Genomic DNA, 26,558 nt, shown 5'->3' on the forward strand with positions numbered 1-26,558 from the left:
AGGACTATTTTCCCTATTAGTAAGGCTGTTTATTTTTTTCGTATTTGCACTAGAAGAGGAAGGAAGATTTTCATATTTGCTCTGTAAGTGGAGGGAAGTTTTGCATGTTTCCCCTCGAAGTGGGAGTACAATTTCTTTAGGTGGTCAAGTGTGCCACCTAAAAGTTTTGGTGGGGAAGATCATCCTAAATGATGGTTGGTTTTACCCACCCACAGTGGCTTGTAGAATAACACAGGCCTGGCTTTGTAATTTCATGTGCAGGACTGAAATGTTAGTAAGTGTGGGAAGTTTGTGTTTAGTCAGTTTTTGCTTGTGTACAGAAGGCCTACACTGACCACTAATGTGGGTGTGTGTGGACACAGCATCCGTTCTCTCTTGCTGCTAGCTGTTTTGAATCGAGGGAAGTGAGAATTTATATTTTACTTGCTGGCTTACTCTCATCTTCCCAGATACTGTGACAGATGAAATGTGTATGCCTGTTCCAGGCTTGGATGCAAAAGCTACTGAAATCGGATAGGAAAGCTTAGGCCTGGTACTTGTGGCCTACATTTTTCTTGGCACAGGGAGTTTTATTACTGTTGTACCATTTCAAAAAGGCAGAGAATGAGGCGTCATTGAAGAGAGAAAAAAAAAAGAGGGGGATGAAAATCCTTTTAAGGTCGTGGCTGGGACAGAGAATGATCTCAGAAGTTGTCCAGTAGGTCTAACTCTGGAAGAGTCTAGTGTCTGTGATGTAATGCTAAAGGACCAAGACAGAAACTTGCTGTCTCAGACCTCAGTTGCACTTGTCATCTTAATGCTGTTTTTGGGATCTTATGAGACATCATCTCTGTGTTCACACTGGGCATAAGAATGTATTTTGTGTTTCTCCTTAATGTATTTAAATCTGTATCCACATCCCTTGTTGCTACTCCCCATTTAGGCCTATATATTTTGCTTAAAATATGCACACTGTGGTCTGTGTCCACACTTTGTAAATTCCTGATTACAATGGGTGCGTGACTAACTCCAGATCACACCTGTATGATGGCAATGCAGTAATGCTGTGTATGTGTGTGAGTGTGAGTGTGTGTGTGGGAGTGTGTGAGAGAGTGTGAAGGGATAAAATTGTCACAGGGTACATGTTGTCAGACTTTACAGCCTTGAATGTGACAGCATAAATTTATGATTGTTGTTTATGGTTTGTGCATAGCCTAGTGTGGGAGATTATTATTTGGTCAAGGTCTATGTGGCCTATACATAGGACTAAATAAACGACCAAAGCTAGAAACAAAAGAGCGAAGACAAATCTGTTCAGTTATCAAGTGACAAGTGGATTTAAAGTTTAGGGCAAAGGCAGAGAGATACTCTGGAAGTGCCAGATGTATGTTATTGTGAATGTGCAAATTGTTTTCAGTTGCCCAGTGTGACCAGAACACATCAAGTGGTGCGTTAAACCATCTTAAGGTGTCTTCTCTGAACTTGCTTTCATTTTGGAGTATCGTGAAGCAGATTGTTGAATAGGCCATGGAACAGGAAAGTCCCAGTCCTCCTGACTATGACATATGAGTGTCTAATAAGGTGGGTCAAATGACATGCAGCATCATATTCAATTTGGGTCAGTTTGGGCTAGTAGGTAAAATACTCAATCTAGAATTGGAGTTTGGGGACCTGTGTTGAGCCACTGTTGCCTCAACATTGGCTTTGTTTACTTGGTGAAGCACAAATGGACCTGTATTGTGAGCTGAAAGTTGCAGCAGATTACTCTACATCATGAAGTTCTATGCTTTGATTGCCTGTGCTTGCCTACACATAATTGATACTCAAAAAATTGAGGCTTTCACAGTGTGAAAATCTTAACTTCTGCCCGGCTGGTAGGGCCATCTAGGGACTTGTCTTTACTAGCTGGTGGTCAGTCGGCCATTAGGAACTTCAAAGCTTTAGTTCAGTGTGAGAGGTCATTCCTCTCCACTCAGTCATAATCTCAATCAAAGGCTTCTTCTCCCATTATCTTAAAAATTATGTCAGAGAGGCTCAGTCTTGGGGTGTAATTACTCAAGTAAAAAATGGCTTTTCGCATATGGTTTAAGAGTAAAATTGAAGAGAGATTTCCTCTCCAGTGCCAGTGGGCATAAGTATAGTTTATAGAATCTAGCTTTACTCCACTTTGCTCTCCATTGCATTTGGCCAAAGCAAGTAAGATTCAAAACCAGGTTCAACATGTTTACATAACCAAAGAAAGCTCCCTCCAGCTTTGAAGTATTCCTAAAAGCCAGACGTGAAAAGCCACATTGTTTACTAGTGTAAAAATGACCCTTAGTCACAGACTTCCTTCCCTGTCCCCTTTGTACCCTGCTGATTTTGTTTTGGATGGCAGAAAGGTCCAGGACCTGAACTATTCCTTGGCTAATCTCCCATAATTGGACAATCGGCCCCTATTACAGCCATTACATCTTGGCTTGTCGAGAACGAGGCTGGTCTCATCCATCTGAAGGCAAGACCCAGTCCCATTATACTGGGTTTCTTGAACTACAAATGCTGTTAAGTGGCAGAATCTTTCAAGAACAGCATGACAGAAAGGGTTTTTTTTTAGCAGGAGTGAATCTGGTCACTGCCAAGTGTTATATATCCATCCAGGAGATAGGAGCAGGATCCACAGAGACAAATACCCACATGTTGTGTCTGTTGGGTGTCTGACCTTGCTGGCACAAATAGTAGGAGTGTTGTATATGAAAAACAGACCCCCTCCTCCACCACACTCACCTTAATATGAATGAAACCTCTGAAATGCCCTCTGTTCATTTTTCTCTTTTCCTTCCCCAGGTCTCCAAATTGCCACACACCTATCAAAGATGTGAAAGCCTTCTCATCCTGGTGGACTCCCCCACACAGTTACCAGCATTGAGGAATACGACTACTAGGGGACATCTTGTATTCAGCCAGGGTTTTGTCACTGGGGGAGCACTAACCATAATTTTAAATTAAAGCCTATGTATGTCACAAAGTGAGTAAATTCTGTGCTGCCCTGGGACCGTTGGCACCATTAAAACAATCTATTACTCTTGTCATGTCGGGACCTACCAGAAAAAGGCCCATGTTACCTTTAGGGTCCCTACCCATAGTTTAATAATAAACACTGGTCTATGGGATTGACCAACTCTGCTTGGCTTGGGTGTAAGAACCCAAACCTGAGGTGCCCGAGGGTTCAGCTGCTGCTCACTCTCCCCATTTTACGAGCCCAAGGACGAGTAGTTTCTACCTTTGGTGGTAACAAATGGGGATAAGCCAGATAAACCAGTGAAAGAATCTGCCACCATCACTGGTACCGCCACCATCCAAATCACCATGGACCGGAATAAACGCAACTCCATCGCTGGGTTCCCCATGAGACCCGACCGTCTCCACGATGACAGAGACTGCATCGGAGGGGGAGGGGCTGGAGAGATGGGCATGGCCCCGCCCTCACAGGTCAGCCTTATTTCTATGTTTTTACGTATATGTTTTTGTTTTTTTTTCACAGGGGTGCTACATACTGATACAGGGTATATGCCGTTCTTGAAAGTCTGGAAAAGTATGGACAATTTATTTGATAATTTCCAGGTCTTGATAGCTTCGGAATTATTCAGGCAAGTCTTGAGTAAAGTACAGAAAAACATTGTTGAGTTTGCACATAACGCACATATGATTACACATTTTCTGTTGCTGAAATGCCATTACCATTTCACATGCTGTGATTTTGTTGTTGTGAAGAAAAGTCTTATGCTAGAGAGTGATTATGGCCTAGTTTAGTCATATTGCCCAGTCCCTATTAGCAAATACTGAACGCCAACCAAACCTAACCAATCCAGTCAAGAAATGCCTGGAAAAGGAATTTTGAAATGGAATGTAGGAACCCTGAAAACAGATTAAAAATGGTGTCGGCAGGTCTTAAAATGTCTTTAAATTGTCTTATCTAAACTCAAGGTCTTGCTTACAATTCAGTAAAGCATTGAATGCCCTGAATTTAATTTGAGAAGTTGTTGTAGTTTCTTGGTGCATTGCGAAATCAGCCCAGCCCATACAGTCCTATACTAATACGACTACAGTTGTAGTCATTTTCATGTTCATTTCACTTGCAAAATTGGCTGGCATATAGTTAATAGTCAATCTAACTGGCATTACAGACTGTTATTATTATTTTTTTTTTATTACTTCCTTTACAAGCTAAGACTTGACTGCAAAGCCTATTGACTGTATAGTATGCCTGTTCCCCAAAGGGCACCTGCAGATCTCCTTTTATACCTGGCTGTAACATGCATGCTGGGTGATTGTATTGTATTCTGATAAACCAAAAACACATAAAACCCAGGTGTTGTGTAAATGCACGATGCTTCATAAGCTTTTGTACGTTATAAGAAAGTGTGGCCATGGTCCTTCAGAGCATCCATCAGATAAATGCTTAGTCCTTATCTTTTGATACAAATGTTTTCCTGTCCTCCCCAGGTGGGCAGGGTGTGGCCGTCCTCCTACAGAGCCCTCATCAGTGCCTTCTCCTGTCTGACACGCCTCGACGACTTCAGCTGTGAGTGGATCGGCTCTGGGTTCTTCTCTGAGGTCTACAAGGTGGGTTTAGATAAGGTTTGCTTGAGTCACTGGTTGAGAAAAGCAGGCTTTTTCTCTACCCTCCCTACAGCTCGTTTTTATTTTCTCTTCTCTTTTCTGGGATCCTTTTCTGCCCTTATTCTGACCTTCTTTTGCTTCCTCCTTCCCTCCTTCACTTCATTCTGACAGTTTCCTTTCCTTCCTTTTCTCTCTCTATCTTCTGCCCAATCTCATTTTCTGTCAATTCCTCCACCCATCCAGGGTGTTTTGTAATGGGTCAAACAGGCCCTCAGAACACAGATACTCACATGACCTCCCGTGATTGATTTCTTTTGCCCTGGTACGTGACAAAAGTCATGCTAGTGTTCTATGCCTTATGTGCTATGGTTAAGCTTAGGGTACAAGAGTCAGAGTCATTTTCCGTTTGAATCAAACATCTCAAGTTGATGTGCTTGGTGGTCCGAAGATAGCGATCATTTCTGTGCTAACTTGGTCTGCGGTTCCTACTCTTTCCCTGACACTTTGAGGTCAAGTTAGACTGCATTCACTTCAAAGAGAGCAGTCTATTAAGGGGTTTGTTAACCCTATTACTTCATCCCCTCTCCTCAGGGCATGTGAATGGCAGTCACACATGCATGTTCAGTGTGATTAGTTTGACTTTGACTATGCCCAATAAATGTCTCCTTATCAACATCCAGTCAGTGGAGAAATTTACTTTTCCTTTATCTCCTTTTATTTTAGTTATATCATCAAGGCTAATCCACAACAGCGTGAAATTTTGGCACAGCTCTGTTTAGTTTAGATGAGAAGTGCGGAAGGACTTTGAGTTGAGTTGCACTTCTTTGTGTAAAATAGCCTAAATAATCCTTGCCTTGATTGAATGACAGTATTTCTTTCTCAGTGGGCTTATTGTGACTGGGGTAGAGAAGGTTAAGTGCTTGTCTGGGCTTTATTCAGCGCTTGTGTGTGTGTGTGTGTGTGTGTGTGTGTGTGTGTGTGTGTGTGTGTGTGTGTGTGCTCGTCCATGTATGTGAGCTTGTGCACACCGCTGTATATATGCGAGACAGACCCCCTCTTTCAGTATTGTGCGTAAAGGGTTAAGACACAGAATAAAGTTGACAAGTATGGGGGAAGGGTTGTCTGTGGTCTCCTACTCTAGTCTAAGGGGAAATAGCCTAATTAGCTTCCAGGCCTAGTAGGGTTTAGGGGATCTTGATCCAAGTTCAACTTAATTTGCCATTTGTAGCTTTCAATCAGCATTTGAATAGGTACTGTACGAAGAATACCTAAAAGAATATATTGGAATTGAAGGTGGAGGTAGCCTACAGCTATATAGCTGTGTCATCTGTGGTACATCTACTTGTAGTAGATAGTACAATGCTCTTTGTTAGTTTGGACTCATGGATTTGTTTAGCCTGCTTAACATTCAATTTCCATTGTGTCTCTCAGCTTGTTTTATGATCCCCAGTGCCTTGGTGTAGGCTAGGACTGCATCTGCACTATTATATATTCTGCCTCTTCTGTCACTTTTCATATTTAGCTGACGTCTCAGCTGAAGCTAATGCAGGCTTTGTGGCTAGCTGCAGGCACTTTTGGAAAGTGAGAAGTTCATAGATCCGCAGGGTCCAATAATAACACTGAGCAAACCTGTTGCTTATTTAAATGTATCAAACTAAAATAAACGTGCAAATTAAAATCTTGTAATAAAATAGCGAGCTCATTTCATTCCCTTTTCAGAGGACGATGACATATTCTTGAAAGCCCAAAGCTTCAAAAGGCAGTTTTAGGGTTTTATTTATTTATATTTAAGAGCACTCCAACCATGATTATGTTTCTATTGAAACAAATAATGATAGGTTTTTACAATGGCATTTATTGAAAAAAAATTTAATGTGTGACTTTGTGGGATTCGCAATGCTGACTTTTGATGGTGCAAGGATTGATTTAAAAAAAAAAAAAATGCAAGTCATTGCACAGAGTTGCTCATCTGTTTGCTGCAGCCACTTTGATTAGACATTTTATCGTGTTAATGGGCACTCTTACAGACACTTGTTAAATATTGACCCTGATTTTAAATACCAGGTTCCTGACATTAATGGCGATTCAGTCGGGATTTATGTCTCCTGTTTGTGGATATTAGAAGCCGCTCTACATGAATGGTGATTTACTGTTATTCCACTATTATTATTCTGCTACACCTAGTCTAAGCTGCTAGACTGGATAGGAACATTAGCTGAAGGATAAAAGGCAACAGCAGTAGCGGAGGAGAGGAAGAGACAGCTACAACCCAAGCTAATAACTGAGCAGATTGTAGGTGGAGTGGTCGTGCTGTGGCAGGCAGATAGGCCTTTGTTTGACACAAGCTGGTTTCTCTCTCTCTCTCTCTCTATCATTATCCTTTTTTCTCTCAGTAGTGATGGGAGAGAGGACTGCGTAGGTAGAGAGAGAAGAGGAGGTGGGAATGAAGGAGAGGAGGTGGGAGAGGAACGATGGTCAGCTTGGGGACGAGGAGAGGTGAACAGAGATGGGGATGAGAAGGCGGAGAAAGGGATGGTGGGAGAGGTTGGAGGTTGAGAGGAGGTTTTAGGGTAGACTAGGGATGCAAAGGAGAAGAGGAGGGGTTTTGGAGGAGAGGGCGATTGAGTGGTGGGCTTGCTAGAGCGTGGGTGAGGGGGAGGAGGAGATGAGGGAGAAGGGGTTTGAAGGAGATAGGGAGGTTTGCTTGAAATGTGCGATGGGAAAGAGAGGAGATATCAGGAGGGGGCTGAGAAAGATGGGGGGGAAGAGGAGAAAGGGGGAGACTGTTGGGGAAGATGAAGATTGGAGATGAGGGTTTGTTGGAGTTGGTTAGTGTGGGGGAGGAGGAGAAAGAGGGGGATGAGGAATAAATGGAGATGGGGGGATGTGAATAGAGAAGAATAGGGGGGAGGAGGAGGAGGATAGAGGGAAGGGGGGGGGGGGTGGCCCAAAGAGGAGTGGCCATCTGTTGTTTCTGCTGTCCTGCGGTGAAGACTGTTAGCTATTACAGCCAGGCCCCTTCCCTTGAACTTGAACAGAGTAAGTGTGTGTGTGTGTGTGTGTGTGTGTGTGTGTGTGTGTGTGCACGTGTGTGTGCACATGTGTGTGTATGAGAGAATCATGCACAGGAAATTTGGCTGATCCAGTGCCTTTGCAGAACCAATAACTTCCCTAATCTGGATCACAACACAAGTTCCAACTTCCTTTTTGATTTCTCTACTCACTAGTCTGATATTGATGATGCTGATTATATTTTCCCTCCTTAGTGAGCCTAGATGTCTCCAAATATCAATATCGGCAACAACAAATAATGGTATTCGGTATTGACTTTCGTTCCTCGTGGCCCCATATGTTACCCACATTGACTTTGTTCCATCTGTCAATTCCCATCCCTGCTGTACGTGACATTGGCCGTGATGTCGCCTGTGTGCACTTACAATGGTTGCTCAAGGGAAATCTGACCTATCCAATATGTTCTATCTAGTGCTGCACAGTTTGTCATGTCTAATCGTATATCATCATTTTGGTTTGGAAAATATTTGCATATCAGCAAACCTGTCATTTCATTTAGAATGTCCGCTGTAGTTGAAAATGGTCAAAATGATGATTTAAGATGCCAAAAGTGCAGTAAAATAAATGAGATCCTCAAATCATCAAGACTAGTTGTCATGATTAATAATGTGATGAAGTGATCCCAATATTGAGCGAAATAATGTATTATACATTTTGGGATTATTATCATTTTAGCTGTAATCGTGCAGCCCTATATGATGCTTGTGGTTGATTTCCTGAGGTTTCATGTCTAGAGCACCTGATTGTGTTCAGATAGTCTCTTTGTTGCTGATGGCTGCTGTCTGCTTGTAGAGACCGGGGTCCTCACCTAGCCTTTTCAAAGCCACCAGATAAAACCCTGCATCGTGGTCTGAATATGCCTCTGCTGTATTTCAGTGTCAGGAAGTGAGTTAGCAGATGTAGGGAGATACATCGGTCTGCAGCAGCTCAGTATTTTGACTCACTGACTTCTGTGGTTTGCAGGTTGATATTTCCTATTTGTGTGCGTACGTGTTCATTTGTGTGTGTGTTCTTAGAAGAAACCCAAACTCTTGCTCTGTTGGAGCAAGACAGACAGGTACCGGTTGCTGCATTGTGGTTCCCCTGCAACCTGTGGTGTAAGACCTGGGGTTCATTGGTCACTTTCACTGCAAAGACTGATATGAAATAGGGACAATGAATTGACATATGGGGTGGGTTGCCCTGACATAAAGAGCCAACAGCCAACAGTCCTAAAACATTTGATTTGTATTTGTTTAAATGGAGACTTTTAGTGTGCCATGGTCTAAGTGTTGTTACAGAGGCTTTTCTACCCTGCCAGTAATAAAATGTTGGGGTTAGCACTAACACTGTGGAGTGCAGATAATTTTGGAAAACAAATGTTGTTGGAATTAATAGTAATTAAACTCTTTTGAACTGTATTATATTCCTAAACACTTATTCAGTGCTTATTCTTAGTCGACTCAGCAGGGATATAAAACTCTTCCCATATCTACATTTCAGGAGTGTCTTTTTTTCAGCCTCCCTCCTCCACACACACCCATCCACCCACATTTGCTTTTAAATTCTGTGCCAATCATGTAAATGAGACACTTGTCCAATATTATCAGGCTATAGTTGAGTATTTGAAAGAGACATGACTGTTTTCAACTTCAGCATGCATTCTAACAAATTAAATGTTTCAGTATTGCTGTTATGGCAATGTTCAACAAGTATGACTTCTCTAAAGCTAAATTTGCAATGAAACTAAACTAAAATTGCAATGTACAGTTAAAAACAATTGATTGTGCAGGCCTAGACTGACACATCCCCCCTGACATGGCTGGTGACTGACCTCATTTTACTTCTCTTGTTCTAACCTCCCCTTTCTGCTTCCTCTGTTTTCTTACTGCATGGCTTTTACGACAGGCTTTTACTTGCAAGGGACCATTATAGAAGAGCAGTGTTTCAAGCTACCAGTGGTGACCAGTGATGAACTTATTAAAATGCTGTGTTATGGTACAGCATAACAAACCATGTTTTTTTTTCCAATTTCCTAGCCCAGCCTTTTCTGCCAGCTGAATGTAGTGTGTATATAGTCCAGATATTGGGAATCAGCCATTGTTTGCTTGGTTGGCTGATGTTTGCATATGCACCATGTTGAAGTCTTAATGTCGTCTGTCTGTTTTGCAGGTGCGTCATCGAGCTTCAGACCAGGTGATGGCTCTGAAGATGAACAAGCTCAGCAGCAACAGAGCTAACATGTTGAGAGAGGTCCAACTGATGAACCGACTTTCACATCCTAACATACTCCGGTTGGTAACTAGATAAACAATTGCTATAACCCAGGGGGTTAATAAACTTTTTCAGCCTGAGATGAAAAATGAGTGAATTTCATCTCACCCTGGGAACAAAGCATGTGTTATCACATGGGGCAGAACCATCAAAGCCAGCCAGGGACCCATAGTTTCAGAAGCACTACTATAAACTCTTATTATAGCTAATAAAGAAGCAAAATAACATGTTGACAGAAGTCCAAATAGTGAACAAACTGTCACTAGCCAACTGCAGAAGATAATATAATACAACTAGCAACATATATATTTTCAGGCATAGGCACTGCTAGTTAATTATTGCACTAGTTGATTATTGCATCATTATGCAACATCAGGACAACTTTGGAAACAGTGATTTGCTCAAGTATATATATTATATCGTTGTTGATTAAATACTTGTAGTCTATTTTCAGACTTAATCCAAAAGGCCTGTTATGTATCAGTGCAGTGGAAGCCAGTATACAACAACTTCACCAATAAGATGTCATTAATAACTTGGAATGGGCCTGCTGTCATCAATTCACAAATAGGATTATATTGTTGTGTGGTGAGTTTAGGTAACCGCTAATCCTCTTTGTTTCCACAAAATGACATTGCACTGTTTTTTTTTTTTGTTTTTTTTGTTTTTTTTTTCAAAGAAAGCTTTTATGGAGCCTACCTGTAACACCTGCAAACTTCAGTTGAAATATTTTCTCTCATGCTGTACCTCTCTCTCCTCACACTTGCTCTGGACTCTGTGGTTGTGGCCTGTTTTCTCTGGTGTTGGCCAGAAACCGGGTCAAACAGAGAGCCTATTAACAATGGATTTTCTGAACTGCCAGCTCCTGTTAGAGTTCTGTGGCAGCAGCCTAGAGGGGAAAAGCGAGGAGAGGATACTTTTTTGTCTCAAGCAAAGAGGACCGGACTATGAAACACAGTCATTTTTTAGAGAATCTGGTCAATGATTTGTCGTACTAAATGGGAAACACATGGCAATGTGTAAGCTCCTTAGCCCTAGCTCTGTTCTGTGGTGACACTATCCTCTGCTAGTTTTTTTTTTTTGTTTGTTTATTTGTTTGTTTTTCTCCAAGGGCGTGTTCACCCTTCTCCACTTTTTTCAAACTCCTACTGCTTTTTTTTTACTTTTTACAAAATAGGGAGTGGCCACAAGGCAGATGGAAAAAGGTCCATTTAGGAAAAAAAACTAAAGCTGAGAAAGGTTCAATCTTTCAGAGGAGCACACATTATATAGACCTCATCCAAGCAATCACAACAAAGCGGAGGTGGGATTTCACGCTGCGTATACAGCTGACTGAGTCCTCCGCCTCAATCGCCAAAGCCAGCACAGGCACTTGTCGCTTTGGTCAACCAAACTACTCCAAAAGTAAACCAGTGCTCCGTGCAACATGTGTCTGTCTATTGTAACCTGGGACTATTATGTGATATAAACCAAAAGCGCCGCCTTCTGTCACCTGCAACTTGCTATTGCAAGTGCATGGCATACAACCTACTTCTTTTCTATTCTAGGCATTAAATGCAGTCTAAGGCAGTGTTTTTTTTCCTCCAAAATGCATAACAGTATGAACATGCCCTGAAGCAGCAGCATTATGCACACCCACTGGAAGGAAAGGACTACTTGGGTCTCCTTTTACTCTCTTCTTAAAACGTCTGTTTGCTTTATTAGTCAGGTGTTAAGGCAAAAATGACAGTCTTTCCCCTCATTTTACTAGTCTTGGGGACAGAGAAAGGAAAAGTAGATAAAAACAAAACAAAAAAAACTATGCCTTATACACCATAGCATAAATGAGGATCCATAACCATGTACTTTCAAATACATTCTCTACGACGCCCCAGAAGGGCACAGTTATTCATTTTTGCAATCATCAAGTCATGTCAAGTTCACATTCTGTTCTAGGCTCATGGGTGGGAGAAGAGAGTGTGTGTGTGTGTGTGTGTGTGCATGAGCATGCACGTATATGCATGTGTATGTCTGTGTGTGCGCGTGTGCTTGCAAACACATGCACAGTATCTTTTACAATGCCATCTTTGTTGGCCATGCCCAGTGGATTGTGTGTGTGTGTGTGTCTGTGTGTTAACAAGCAGACACTGAGGGGGTCATTGTTAGTTAAAATCCAACGAGGACCCACAAAGTTGACCTTTTCATTGCTTCCAGAGCTATGAGGGCTTCAACGCTGGTTGTGAACAAAGCTGGCTCAAATCTTGCTCTGTATACACACACACACACACACTGCTGTTGCTGTGTTTAGACCCCGTAACTCCTTTTTGAGCAGTTTTTCATGTTTTCACTTCAGTTGAAGGATTATATGGTCCTCTGCAGGTTGAGGATATTCACCGACCTCTTGGGCTTATGCAGCCCTTTCAAAATCCATTAGCTAAACTCAAAAATGCGTTGTCATCAAGCTGAAAACAAGGCTGTGTTTCTCAGTTCCTGATAATTTGGAGACAACAGACAGTGCTGATATGCAGTGCCCCCGAGCGATGGGACAGAACACACGCAATTGAAAGAGCACCGAAGAAGATCAGTGTTTGGAGAGAGGGAGAGGGACAGACAGGTAGAGGACAGGGGGAGGGGCAGAGAGAGGAGAGAAATGGAAGGAATGCAGGTAAAGCGTCTGAGCTGTTATTCCCCTCCTGCTAAATGATGGGTCCTGCTGGGATTGCCTGTCTGGTCATGCCTGCCCGAGTGGGGCATATTTAACCTTTTCCTAACTGTTCTTCCCACATCATTTCTTTACTCATGGCAGAAAAAGCCAAGCCTGCGGGTTGTTGTGAAGTGCTGTGCATTTTAGATATTTAAAATCATTTCCATTTTGGCTATTTTAACCTCCACCAAAAGTTTTTGTTCAATGTAATCCGAGCCGGTAGGAGGAGAAACTGATTTTAAGAAAGAATTAAAGAATCTAGAATGTCTGTGTAGGATTTGTCTTTACTTTTTTACTCAACTACTTTTTTTTACTCTTTTTAGATTGTGATGACAATGCAAATATCATAAAACTCCCTGTAATAATGATCTAATCTGGAACTTCACTACATTTTATTGTGTCCAATGCAGTTCACAACCATTGGTATGAAAATGGATAAGCCTCTGAAAACGTCACTATGTGGATAAAATAACCTGTTGTAATACTTTTGACAGATATAGCAGTTACAAAATGTGCATATTTTTAAGTTTAGTCTTAAGTCTACAATACCTTTTGATGTGGTTTGAAAGATATACATATATTGTTAATTCAGTCCTACTAAAAACTAACAAATGTCCTGTTGTTTTTAAGGATTGAACCATAGAGTTATGATGTTCAACAACAACTCAACTTTGCATGTCTCTTGTTTTGTAGGTTCATGGGAGTGTGTGTTCAAGAGGGCCAGCTTCATGCGCTGACGGAGGTAGGAGAACACACGCACACACACCATCTGAGATTAAAGCTTCTGTATAAACCAATGATATGTGAGATCAAAGTGGCCTTAATAATGAAAGGTAGTGTACTTGTGTACAGATGTGACCCTCATACACCTGTGTGTGTGTGTTCCTAGTATTTCCCAGAGTGTTTTTCAGGTGAACATCACGTCATTTCTGAACACAACACAGTAGTACAGCAGCCTGTAATTGTGGAAAACCAAAAGAACTCTATGTTCTCTAGGATACATAACACTTAGGCTTTGTGTGTGTCTGTGTGTGTGGTGGAGAGAATTTGATACAGCCAGCTAATAAAATTGTGCAGAGATGTTAAATGTTAAGTCATACGCCATTAGGGTTACAGTGAGCAATGTTTTCAGGCTGCACATAACCTATATTTAACCTGCGTGTGTGTGTGTGTGTGTGTGTGTGAGAGAGAGAGAGAGAGAGAGATCAAGATTGAGATTCAGTTAACCTTGTGGTAGTGATTATCGTTAATTAGTCAGGCAACATGCCTGATGAGCAGTCCGTATATTAAGCTGCAGTACTCTGTTAATGAAAAGGCTAGTAGTACAGATGATCAGGCCTAATTCTCTTGATTAATCCCACCATGGAGGGAAGAGAGATGAGAAACGCTATAAAGGGGCAATCCAACCTGAGACAGAATTCACATGTTGTTCCTGTCATCGCGGGCAGCTCCATCTAGACTTATGAACATTAATGTGTGTTGGTTCTGTTTAGTTTATTTGCACATGAGATATAAATTCGACATAATGTAGGTAAACTTTGGCGTGGCGTTGTGCAGAATATTTGCTATAGCTGTCCAGCAGAATAACTCAAGTTCTGCTTTCGTGTGGATTTTGCTTTGAGCTTTTGTGTAGATTTTACCTTAAGGAGAAATAGGGATAGGAATAGCAGGAGACCTCAAGCAATACCAATGACTGAATGTTACACACTATAAAGTCTTCACAGATACTTTTCAAACCTGCTGTGGGTTTAGAACCAGTAGCTGGGTGTCATTCAATTTTCAGAACATAGGAAATATTAATACATTTTTGAGAGAAGCGAATCAGAGTTATCCTAAAATCAGCTAGGGAGAAATTTCTGGCTCTGTTCCTCTGCTGCCTGGTGTCCAAATTCTATTTCATTCAAAGATAATAACACCACTGTCTTGGTTTGAGGTCCCAAGCCACAGGCTGGCAGTGCTGAGCTCACTGTACTCACACACACCACACAAAACTCACATGACAGATGCACACACATTACACATGTGCACACATACACACACTTAAACAGTTGAAGCAACAATTCAGAATGCTCTCCCTATTGGCTTTCAAAGACACAAACACCTTTGTGTGTAGGCATACAATCTACACAAGCATGTACATGCAGACAAACGCACCTAAACATGCAATTCATCCCATGTTGAAGAAAATGTACACTGTAATAGATGCTTCCAGGCAGACACACACATACTTCATTATACTATTGCGTAGTGAATGCGCACATTGTAGCCTTCACACACACAGACGCATACACAAACACTTCATTCTGCAGTTGCATAGTGAACACATTGTAAGACACTTACACGCGCACACTTCGTTCTCTTGTCGGGAAGTGAATCCACACATTGTAAGACATACACACAAAAACACATACATACACACACACATACACACTGCGGTAGGTCTTGTTTTCTTGCTGCAACGTAAACAGATCCTGTTGTGTCATGACAGGACCATGCTGACTGCTCTGACCCCGGTAGCGGGGGCCATGCTGTTTTGTTATTTGACCCCCGCTATGAGGCCGTGTTCAGAGGAAATGGAGAATCAAGTTGCTGCGTGGCCCAAGCTACCTCTAGAGACACACACACACACACGCACACACACACAAATCCACATGAAACTCCAAAATACAAAACAGAGCAAAACAATTTGATTAATATAGTTCTCGCCCCCTGGACGCTTGCTAGTTGAATCCTATCTAGGACTGGAGTAACTGTCCGTGAGTGATGTGAGCACTGGGAATGGTCAAAGCCTAGAAGAGTTCTCTGTTCTCTGAAAAATGAATACTGAGAGAGCAAATTGGATTCAGAACCCGTCCAACAACCTTGGTTTTTATGCTAGTCTAAAACTTCCAGCTTAGAGTGTGAATATAACATATAGTAGGTCTTAAGAGCTGATGAAAGTTTTATCTCAGGTACTGGTGAGGAAAGGCCATGCAGGAGCTGCTTATGTTGAAGGTGGAACCCATATATTTTACAGCTGCTATAAAAATAGAAAATAACCCATGTCATTGCCACCTAACTTGCCCAAGGACTCATCAGCAAAATTCCATAGACTGGCACGGGTCTCTGAATCAAAATGAGAGAAATGCTAGTACAGGTCTAGGTTTAGCTCAGGAACATCACCAGTGGATTAGGTTTCATGTGGGGATGGGCATTTGAAGTCCCTGTAAGACATCAAAACAAACTTCAGAGGCAAAGCTACGGCTACTTGAGCTCATTCATGCGCCCCATGCAAAGAAAACGCTACTTTGGAGCTCAGAAGCCTTAGGCAAGGAAAATGTACAAATATGTTGTGAATTTGATATTTTCCATGAATTGTCCATAAATAGACAAATAAATAAAACTTAGAGCTCCCTGAGAGTTTAATAAATATTGAAAAACTTGAGTGGAATGATGGTTTGCTTTTGGCAGAGCAAAAGTGGATTACCTGCCACAGTGGCTGGTAGAGCAAACACTTACCTGCCATAGATATGGACCAACATGTGGACGGTGTTAGTTTCTCTCTCTGGTCTCTGGTGTAGTAAACCTCCTTGGTCTTGGCTACTGATCTAGTCCATTGAGCCCTGTTCTGTCTCTGCTAAACTTCAATCTAACGCACTTTATCAGAAAGGCCATTACTGCAATCATAATCTGGGCTAATGGTAAATCATGACCCATGGCAGGATTACACTATTGTTTGAAGCTGCTCCCAGTAGCCAACAAAGATTCTTTGTTTCACTTTCTCCATGGTTTTTAGCTGGGTGTCCAACCAATAGGCTGAAACGGACATGAAACACAATGCAGCAGGGCAATTTTCCCAACAGTTGTGACCAGTAATATGGTTTTTGTTCTTTATAGCCCTCTATGTTATCCAACTTCATATACATGCCAGTCCCCATGCAAACCGAAGACAGGTTGTTTCTCTGCAGTGTCAAAAACATGCCCTATGCACTGCACATTACATCAGTGCGAAAATAACCATTGAAACAGGCATTATCTAGCTCTTGAACTCTTGAGATGATAAAACTCTTCATTCTCCATTCCCCCTAAGAGGATAGCATGCTCCCAACATCCTCCATTTCAGAATAGCTAGCTTTCTCTTATCTAATTTTATTTTCAACATCCCCTTTGTTACTTCAGGTTAGCTAACTAATGCTAATTAGATAGTTGGCAAGTTGTTGTCAAACTTTGTGTTGCATAGCAACAAGAATGATGTCATGCTCCTTGTGCCCTTTTGAGTTATTGCTCTCTCTGTTACTAGCAGCACAGCACATAAACATTTACGTTTGAGCAAGAGAAAAAAGCATCCTATGTGATCATGGCCGTAGTCTTCCTATGTGCTTGGTTAGGCTAATCGTGATCTCTTTGTAAGTAGGTTTGATGTCAAGGCTGTAGATTACTGTAGGTTACCGTGTCAGTCAGTGACAGGACAGAGCAGGAAGGATCAAGCTGCTTAACTCTGGTCTTAAGACTCCTATTCTCATATCAGTCACTTACCCAACAGACACTTTTATTTTGGTGACTCAGCAGTCATTCCTTCATTTATTTTCATGCATACCTTTGTTGATGCATACTGTGATGTACTCAGTCCTACTACTGAAACAGGTCACCGTAGTACCAATGGAGGACAGATACAGGATAGATGTATGATGGGGATCCTCTACTATTGGCTAATACTGCGTGTCCCAGACAGGAAGTTGGATTAGTCTGAGTTTTAATTGTCTCCAGTGGAGGTTTCCCCTGGTGCATCCCTCTCCCCCAGACCCCAGCCAGGCAGACAACAGATGTTGAACTGTTGGGCTACAGAGGAATTTGCTGGACAAAGACAGTGTAATCCTCTACGGCGTCTAGGATTGGGGTGCATATATGTGTGTGCGTGTGTGTGTGTGTGTGAGAAAGAGAACATTTGAGGGTATAAGGCTGCAGGGAGCTCAACGCTAGTTGGGGGCCATTTGACTTTTGCACGCATATTCTTTTCCCCAGCTCAACTCTTTAGGCTATTTCACCATTTCGAAATAATAGCAGTAAAGCATTGTCCCAATAGGTCCTAAACAATAATAGACACTGGTTTCTTAACTATGAATCAGGAGCTAAAATTGATCCCCAAGCCTTCTGTTTGCTGTCCCCATATAACAGTAGTAATATCATACGTTTTAGATGCCCTGTGCACAGTGTAATGGGTCTGAAGCTTGTTCATATGGGGTAGAATACTTTGATCTTCAATGAAAATTAGTTTGTTGTCATTAATGTGGGTACAACAAGAAAAATAATGAATTCTTATGCAAGTTCCATGCTGAAATGGTTTAAGAAAACGCTGCAGTAGGCTAAAATAATGTATGAGCACAGATCAAATGTGAGACCATGGTGCTGAAGACCTCTAGTCTTCATCAGGATGCTAAACTCCAGTCTCTACTGGGCTGAATGCAGTATACCAGTAATAAGTCCATTTTTCAGGAGAGATACTATTTCTGATACTTCAGACGAAATACCAATTATAGAGAGATGCCATGTTTCAGATACCATCGGCATTCCATGCTGAATGAAAAATCATCCCATTACACTTTTGAGTAAATTACTTGCTGTGTGTGGAGCACTATGTGGCTGTTCTAAACAGTAGCAGACTGTTCACTGTTCAGTAGAAAACATTTTAAGAATCCAATATTTTGAAGATTTTCAAATTCAATCAGTATCTTTTGATGTCTTAATGCCTTGTCTTCCTCAGGAGGCTGAACCCCTTGTAACACTTATGACTCCAGTGCTCTGGAGAGATGTTGTGACTAGGGCTGTGAAACTAGCCGGCAGGAATATCACAGATTTAAAAAAAAAACAAAAAAAAAACTTTGAGGGGAAATAATGAAATTTGGTGTAGAAAGGCAGCTCAGTCAGTCAATAGAACATACAGAAGCCCTACTAACTGATATCGCAATTCTCTTGACCATTTAGAGAAAATACTACCCTGGATACCTTTTTAAGGACCAATCCAAATGGAGTTTTACATTTAAGTACATGCTGATGCAAAAATGGCAAGAAATTGCAATTAATCTGATTGTAGAACTCCTGTAGAGCCCCAGCTTATTCAAAAAACAGTGTAAATGAGGGCAGTACGGACCCCCTCCCCAGGCCACTAGCCCCCCATGTCCTAATTCTACGGCTGTCACTCATACCAATCACCACCGCTAAACCAGACTACCTCATCATCACATCTCTCTCTAGTTAACCACTGTCATGTTCGTGATATGTGACATGGGATTAGTGTGTCTGTGTGTTTGCATGCAAGCAGCAGGGTCAGACAAGTTCTTGTTGATCAAAGCTGACGGACTGAGTGAAGGACCCCGGCTACTTTTAAACCCACTGAGCCGATTTCCCCCTCTTGGCTCCCAACTGTCCAGCCTACATGATGGCCAACATTCATGTACTTAGGAAACTAGCCTTTCTATCAGCCAATCAGACAGGCAGTCAGCCAAATTTTTAGCCCGCCAGTAATATGTTCGGTCAATACACCAGCTAGCCAGCCAGGCAGGCAGTCGATCTGTAAGCTGAATAACCAGCCCATCAGTCTGTGAGCCAGCAGGACAGGCAATTGGTTTTTCTAATGTCGTCAGTCAGTCATTTTATCTGGTCTGTTCAGTAGCCAGTGAACCACTCAGCCATTCAGGTTTGTCCGATGTGTCAGTGTATTTTTAGCCAGATAGTGAGTCAGACAGTCAGTCAATGCACCAGTTGGCCAGTTAGTCAGTCAATCGGTAAGTATGCCAGGCTGTCTATCTGCTTTGTTTCTGTCATTGACAACAGAGAGGGCGATGCTAGAGAGTTGTCACGGTAACTGATTTGACATCTGCCTTTACTTCCTGTAAAAAGTGGTTTGATATCTGCCCTAGCGACCACAAAATGGCCACATGCAGCCCCGTAGGAACCACATAGGATATGGCAATCCAGGGCATTACAATGCAATTTCTGGCACAAGAGCATTTAGTATGAATACTTCTTCATTGTTTGATGAATCATGTATTCAGAATTTGTAGAATATATATATATATATATATATAGAGAGCAAAGAACAAGTGCAATTGCCAGTCTTTTTTCATTCTATTTATAGATTATAATTTGTTAGGCATATTGTCAACTTTCCTTCATTCTATAACATCTCCCACTGAAATTGTATATTTTCCTCAAATTCACATAGTTGCTGAGCCTTGTTTGTTAATTTAAATTTCTCAATTCATTCCTGTGTTTGTGTGTTAATGTTTTTTTTAATATATTTACCTATTTATCTGTGTGTCCCTCTCTCTGCCTCCAGTACATCAACGGTGGTAACCTGGAGCAGCTTCTGGACAGCAACAAACACCTCAGCTGGCCCACCAGGGTGAAACTGGCCTGTGAGATCGCCAGTGGTCTGGCCTACTTGCACTCTAAAGGCATCTTCCACCGGGACCTCACCTCCAAGGTTAGCTAGATAGGTTAATAGGTTCTTAAGACGAGAAACTGGCTAGAAGAAGAGCTGCAGGCATGCCTCTGGTCCCGATTTAACTAGTGCAGGAGTAGGGTGCAAGCCTCTCAAGTTCTGCAGTAAGACTACATTTTCTTATTTTAATTCAGGAAACTCTAATCTAAAGCCCTGCCAGGTAGTTATAGACAGAGTAGAAGAAGTTAGCGATGTGATATTGTTGCGTAGACTAGCCTGTGAGATATGGACCTGCTTTAGCCATACTCTTAAACCCACATTTTTAAGACTTTTCACCCTGGGATCTAATTAAGAAGTCTTGCCTCTCAGTTTGGGAGTTTGGCTTATCATTTTATAGCTGCTCTTGACATATGCTCTTGCTCTTGGCATAGCAAAGAGTGCAGTTGTTGTCTGTCGTGCCACATCCCATCCCACCACACTGCCTTTTCACCTCTCTGTAAAGAACACAGTGTGATTGTCAGATGTGATAATCTGTCCCAAGCAGCTTCTAGTTTTCCAAGTTGACCCAGAGCCATGTTGGCCCGGGACTGACAGGGGACGGGGCCAGAAAACGGTCCACTGTAAGCCCATATTCATTACATGTCTTAGATTACAAGAAGTCATCTGAGATAGGAACAATGTTTATTTAGTATTTTTTTAATACCCATTCAGTAGGTCACAATCCATACAAAAAAAATGTTAACATACCCTTGTGTACAGTCAGCTTAGTGCAACTTAAAGCAACATCAACCACAAGAAAACAAAAGAAAAAATATAACAAGCATATACTATAGGCTGAAGATTTACTAAAATCTATCAAATCTATTTTAAGGGAAAAATAAAAACAGTTACACAGGGAAATTGAAGTGGAGTTTCTGTGGTTCTGTGATTTGACCAGTGATCAACATGTCTGTGGGCCATGAAAAGGTGAAAAGACTAAGAATCAAGTAAACAGTAGGTTTATTGGGTGTTGAGTGGTGTGGTCGTAGCCTTGTAGTTAAAGTGTTCCTCCAATTACTGCAAAGTCCATGTGCTTATGACTCACGATTCAGTTATGATGGATCATTGGCTGGGCAACTTCCCTTCTCTTTTTTTCTTTATAAATCTTGTTTTTCATGGTGTGCAATCGCTCCTACCACACTTCCCTACTGACTGTAACCGACTCTATTGTTTGAGAGATTACATCATTGATTGAGCTACATGTTGACACATCCATCTATCAAAAAAGAGTCATAAGAATTCAATTCACAAAGTACAAGAAATGACCATGAGTTAGGCATTGGTGCAAATATCAACAGCGCATATAGTACATAGTGACGCATAGTACAAAGACCAAAGGGCAATGTGACAACGCAGCCAATACAATGGACAGTAGACAATACATACTCGACATATACACATTCAATATTTATGTGCATTCAGCAGCATGACATACAGTATGGTTGCAGCTATAGAGGAAAGTGTAGGGAATGTCCAGTAATAGATTAGACTAATGTGTTATGAAGTAGTTATGCTGAATAGAATGAGATGTGTCAAATAAATTGTGAGTATGAGAACACAGACATTTAATTCCTGAGACTAAAAAGTGTCTCAGTGTGCAAAGTGTGAAGTTACACAGGGTTGTGCAAATGCTGCCTGGGTAATAATAGATAGCAACGTAATAAACAGTAACATTAGGAGGTTTACGAATAGGTCTTTAGGGTGAGGAGGAAGAGTCCAAACATTGTGGGAATGCATGGGGGGGTGCGTTTTTCTGTAATTTCACCCAATGCCCAAATAGTTCCCATTGTTTTCTGATAGAATGTACAATAAGCTAATGTTGCCAAGCTAAATACAAGTCCAACCAGGAAGCAGAGTTTTGGCTGATTATTGCTTAGCCACAAAATGTTTCTTTAAATTCCTCAGTGTCGCAACTTCCACAGCTGAAAGATGTTGTGCGTTGATAATGAGGATGTTTCTCTCTGTGTCCCCAGAACTGCCTTATCAAATGTGACGAGAACGGCTACACAGCGGTGGTGGGAGACTTTGGCCTGGCAGAGAAGATACCCACTCATGAGTAAGCAGTTCTCCTCTGACCACTGCTGTCATTAAAGCACTGCTTTAGATAATGAGCGCCAATCCCAGATCCTTGTCAGTGTCTAAATCATGACTACTTTCATTATCCCATTATTATTAAGGTTGGATATCTAGCCTGTCTGGTCCTCCAGCAGCATTCCTGTCTTCTAATTACTTAAGGTGTACCCAGACAAAACATTTTGGCCAAATATAGCCCCACAAAAATCATTTGGTTTTTGAATACGTGGCTCCGATGGCAACCTTAGCGCTCAAATAGTTCAGGTTAACTAACATAATAGATTCCTTTTCTGATGGGTATTTTGTATCTATGTTTTAGTTTGCCTGGATAGTTTTTTTCTTTTTTTTAATCTGAGGTCTAATTTTGTGGTGAGCATCCACCATTAGGCCCTTGTTGTTGTTTTAGCTGTACTGCCCCTCAGTTTACATCAGTAACAATCCCACTCATTAACTCTTAAGAACCTCCTGGTCTTCAAAGGCCCAGAGCCGAACATCTGGTGCTGCTAGAGTAAATATCAAGTGGAGCAGTCATGATGAAAGGTGTTGTAATAATAGAAATTCAAATGGTCACAAGTTTTTTTACTCAAGGATGTTATTATTCACCTGGGTGGAGGGATTGTCTACATTTCTAGAATGCCCAGTGTTTTTTGTACTTTTTATGAAGCAATTTGTTACTCACCAGCGCTCATAGATCATGGGATGCAGACACATAGCTCATTACTGGTTGCTACACAAACTGAGTTTTGCTTCCCAAAAAACTTGGATCAAGCCAGCAGTCGGGGGAGAAAAAGTGGTGTTGTGACCCAGCTCCATATTGGGACTTAAAAGTGTTCCTCCTCCTCATACCAGGCACAGGGTTATTTATTAACACACGGGTCAGGCACTAACATTAACAACAGGCTGTATCACTGGCATTCTCTACTTTAGTGTTTTGATAACAGGAGGATACTATCAGGGCAGCGCTTTGGTTTTGTAAGACCACAGTAGCACAACTAAGCATGGGGCTCGGCCCATTACTGAAATGTCTTCAAGAATGGAGTGGACAAGCTTAGGCAAATGATCATTTGGATAATCTTTGTTTGTGTATGTACGTGCATGTGTGTGTGTGATGATTTATGAATAATGCATAAAATGAAGCCACTCCTATAATTGTTTTTCTAATCTAGTGAGTGGCGAGATTTGCCAAAGAAACAACAAAGCTTCTTTGCCCACAAAGATTTGAATTGTAAAATCTTTTGGGAAACACTCTGCTGTTTTAGGCTTCAATACAAAACGGATTGAAATGTACCGAGTCCACCTAATCTAAATCTAAATAGATCAGAAAGCCGCTGGAGTGAAAGGATCAGAGAGATCTATTTATATTGAGTGAAATTCAGGATACACACTATCTCAAATCTTTGCATTGCTTTTGAAAGGAAGGACATTCAAAGCCTGGTAGACTAAAAACTTGAATTTGACACAAAGTAGAGGTCCTGCATGCAAAGAGAATTTCTGTTTCAGAAGAGACTAAAGGAGTGAACCAGGCTTCAAGGAGACTTACTAAAATATTCAGTCAGAAACACCATTAAGCCACTAATATTTATGGAATTTTCTGGCACAGATGACTTCCTCATTATGATGGACCAAAGGTGCCAACATGTTACTGATAACACTAGTTAAATATTATTCTGGAAATTATTAACTAACTTTTTGTGTGTGCATGTGCGGTGTGTACAGAGCTGAAGGAGAGAAGCTGTCAGTGGTGGGCTCTCCTTTCTGGATGGCTCCAGAGGTGCTGAGAGACGAACCCTACAATGAGAAGGTAAAGTCACCAACCTTGACCCCTGACCTTTCACCTATGCAATGGTTAATACCAAGTAGTGGTATCAGTTCAATTGCTTTGGAAAATTATGAAGATTAGATGAGATGAAACTTTTACAATACCTATGGGGAAACTGGGTTGTGGAAGCAGCAAAAAATAAAAATCATTGCACAGTAACAATCATACGTGTTAAAAAATAAGTATGGATAAAGATACACTAGGTTCCCACTGGTCATGGAGTTTATAGAGGTGTATTCCAGACAGGGAAAGTCAGGGAACTTGGTAAAATTCCCTAATATTCCCCAAGATTATTTACCAAGGGGTCAGGGGGGTGATTTTCAGCTGGATTTCTCCACAGCAAAGCCAGCTGTAGTGGAAACCAGACTGTTTACCCCTTTAGAAAAACAACATGAACAAACCAGGAAGGAAGAAAAGCACTCCAGCTTAGCTGAAGCATCACTAGCTATCCACATTATTGTTGTACAGATGGAAGAACAAACACAAAGATGTCTCCCAATGTGCACATATGCACTGTGAGCAATGCACATTATCATTATCCAATTTACGGATGGAGATGGAATATGTACAGAAACGGGCAGAACATGCAGGTTTGCAATATTAGCTATCGCTGTGTGAAATTTGCAGAGGGAGGTATTATGCAGAATATTAGAATAAAAGTGCTAAAAAGGACAAAGGGGGTCTTTGAGCAACATATAAATGGAAAGACTTTGAAAGTGTTTTGTGTCTTCTGTTTTCAGGCTGATGTATTCTCCTATGGAATAATCCTGTGCGAGATCATCGCGAGGATCCAGGCCGATCCGGACTTCCTTCCCCGCACAGAGGTGACTGCTCATCTCCTGCTCACCTCACTTCCACCCCGTGACTCCGTAATACTCTTGTCTGTCTGCGTGTTTTCCCCGTACACAGGTTGATCCCCCTGTCTCCCTCTCGCTATCCCATAATACTCACTGTGCTTACATTACGTAACGGTTCCACGGCTCATACAGTACTACTAGGGAAGCATTAAAGGCCCTCTCTTTTTTCTTTGGCATATTACTTATGAGTATAAATTCCTGAAGGATAAGGGCTTGCATTTGATTTTTTTCAACCCACTCTGAAAAAAGAGAAAAAAGAACTTGCCTCATTTAGTGATAAGCCATTTATGTTCTCATCGTATTTCACTCCATTTTCTCATTACTTTGGGTGTGAATTGACACAAGCAGTGTGAGGTAAACATACTTGTTATTTCATAGTCAAACTAATGACTATCAGGTCCTTAAAAAGTCCTAATGTCTTCCATTGAATTAACTAAAATCAAGGCAAATTGTCTTAAATACAGTTGAATGTAGCCTTTTAAGTTTTAGTTATAGTTGCAGAGGTTTTCAAAATTTTCTCTTGATTTCTTGGCGAGAAATAAACCCTGTTATGCAGAGATTTTTTGTTGTTTTCTTTTACTTATCAACTTTATTTTTGTTGCAAAATTGGTGTTAAACTTTATTCTAACTGCAATAAAAAAAAGATAATAAAAACTTGCTGAAACCTGCAGATGCGCTGATGATATGAAATGACGCACACTTTTACCTCGCACTGCTTGTGTCATTTCCCATCCCAAGCGGAAGGATAGATCCAAAATGTCAAACTCGTCAAATGACTTTCCAAACACCTACTGTATGGAACTCAAAATTCATGTTCATTGTCACATATAATCAGCCCTTGCATCAAAAGCGTGGAATGAGCCTTTAAACCAGGCATGGGAGTGCATCCAAGCTCAGCAATCAGCAGGGAGCAAACGGTTGTCCCACTCCCAACCCTCTGTTATTGGTCCTTGTTAATACTACAGATGAGTGCGCCAAACATGAGAGAACTCGGCAATCAGGAGGACCATGTCCGAGGGATTTGTCTGACAAGAAGTTGGCTTTGGCAGAGGGGTTATGTCACACATCTGTTGTAGCTCTAACTCTCTCTGTCTCGCTTCCACTCTGAATGGAAAGTATGGATTTCCTGTTTAACATTTCATGTATCCATATCTGTTTCTCTCTCTCCATCACTCCATCTACGCCTCCGTACCAGAACTTCGGCCTGGACTATCATGCCTTCCAGCACATGGTTGGGGACTGTCCGCCCGACTTCCTCCAGCTGGCCTTCAACTGCTGCAATGTGAGTCCACCGCTCTCCTGTGCAGTCAATCTGTTTTGTGAGTCTTTGCCATTTCAGAAGTAACAACATTCACAGCTGACTGTAAGAAAGCTGTGATGCAGTTGGGTAGCAGTTGCTCCTACATGCCCATCACTCCAATCATTCATTAAATACATGAATTAATCAAATCAGTCAGTCAACCCATTAATTTACTGTTGGAATAGTAGTTTCATTTATTGCTTTTCATCGTGTTTCTATTTCTTATGTAAAGAAAATATTACCAAGCTTTTATCTCCTTAGGCATATAGCAATAGCATTGATGAAGTTCACTTGCCAACTGGTAAAGTCGACACATGGTGGTCAAGTTTCCAATCCTTCCCGTTAGGTTAGAGGTTTTTATGATAAAGGTTTCTCCACGTTGAGATGAGGATGACTCCAAAATGGCATGCTTTGGTCCTTTTTTACCTTTTAGTTTTCATTTCTGAAGTTACTTTTATTCCCTT

At 41.4% G+C, this 26,558-nt stretch overlaps 1 protein-coding gene across 2 annotated transcripts in view; it reads left to right on the plus strand.

Moving 5' to 3' along the window:
* The window catches only part of tesk2 (testis associated actin remodelling kinase 2), a 35,309-nt gene that overhangs the window by 1,797 nt on the left and 6,954 nt on the right, over positions 1-26,558 (plus strand). For both annotated transcript variants that reach the window (XM_071541861.1, XM_071541862.1), the window contains exons 2-10: positions 2,803-3,447; positions 4,462-4,581; positions 9,802-9,923; positions 13,280-13,328; positions 19,902-20,048; positions 22,019-22,101; positions 23,835-23,919; positions 24,678-24,761; positions 25,990-26,076. In XM_071541861.1, the coding sequence (XP_071397962.1) occupies positions 3,325-3,447; positions 4,462-4,581; positions 9,802-9,923; positions 13,280-13,328; positions 19,902-20,048; positions 22,019-22,101; positions 23,835-23,919; positions 24,678-24,761; positions 25,990-26,076 (900 nt within the window). In that variant the 5' untranslated portion in view covers positions 2,803-3,324. The remainder of the gene's footprint in view (positions 1-2,802; positions 3,448-4,461; positions 4,582-9,801; positions 9,924-13,279; positions 13,329-19,901; positions 20,049-22,018; positions 22,102-23,834; positions 23,920-24,677; positions 24,762-25,989; positions 26,077-26,558) is intronic.

The sequence above is a fragment of the Centroberyx affinis genome, unplaced genomic scaffold (genome assembly GCF_046629955.1).
Source record: "Centroberyx affinis isolate AG114_WGS23_722 - 3 ecotype Tasmania unplaced genomic scaffold, CSIRO-AGI_Caff_v1 ptg003959l_1, whole genome shotgun sequence".
NCBI lineage: Eukaryota > Metazoa > Chordata > Actinopteri > Beryciformes > Berycidae > Centroberyx > Centroberyx affinis.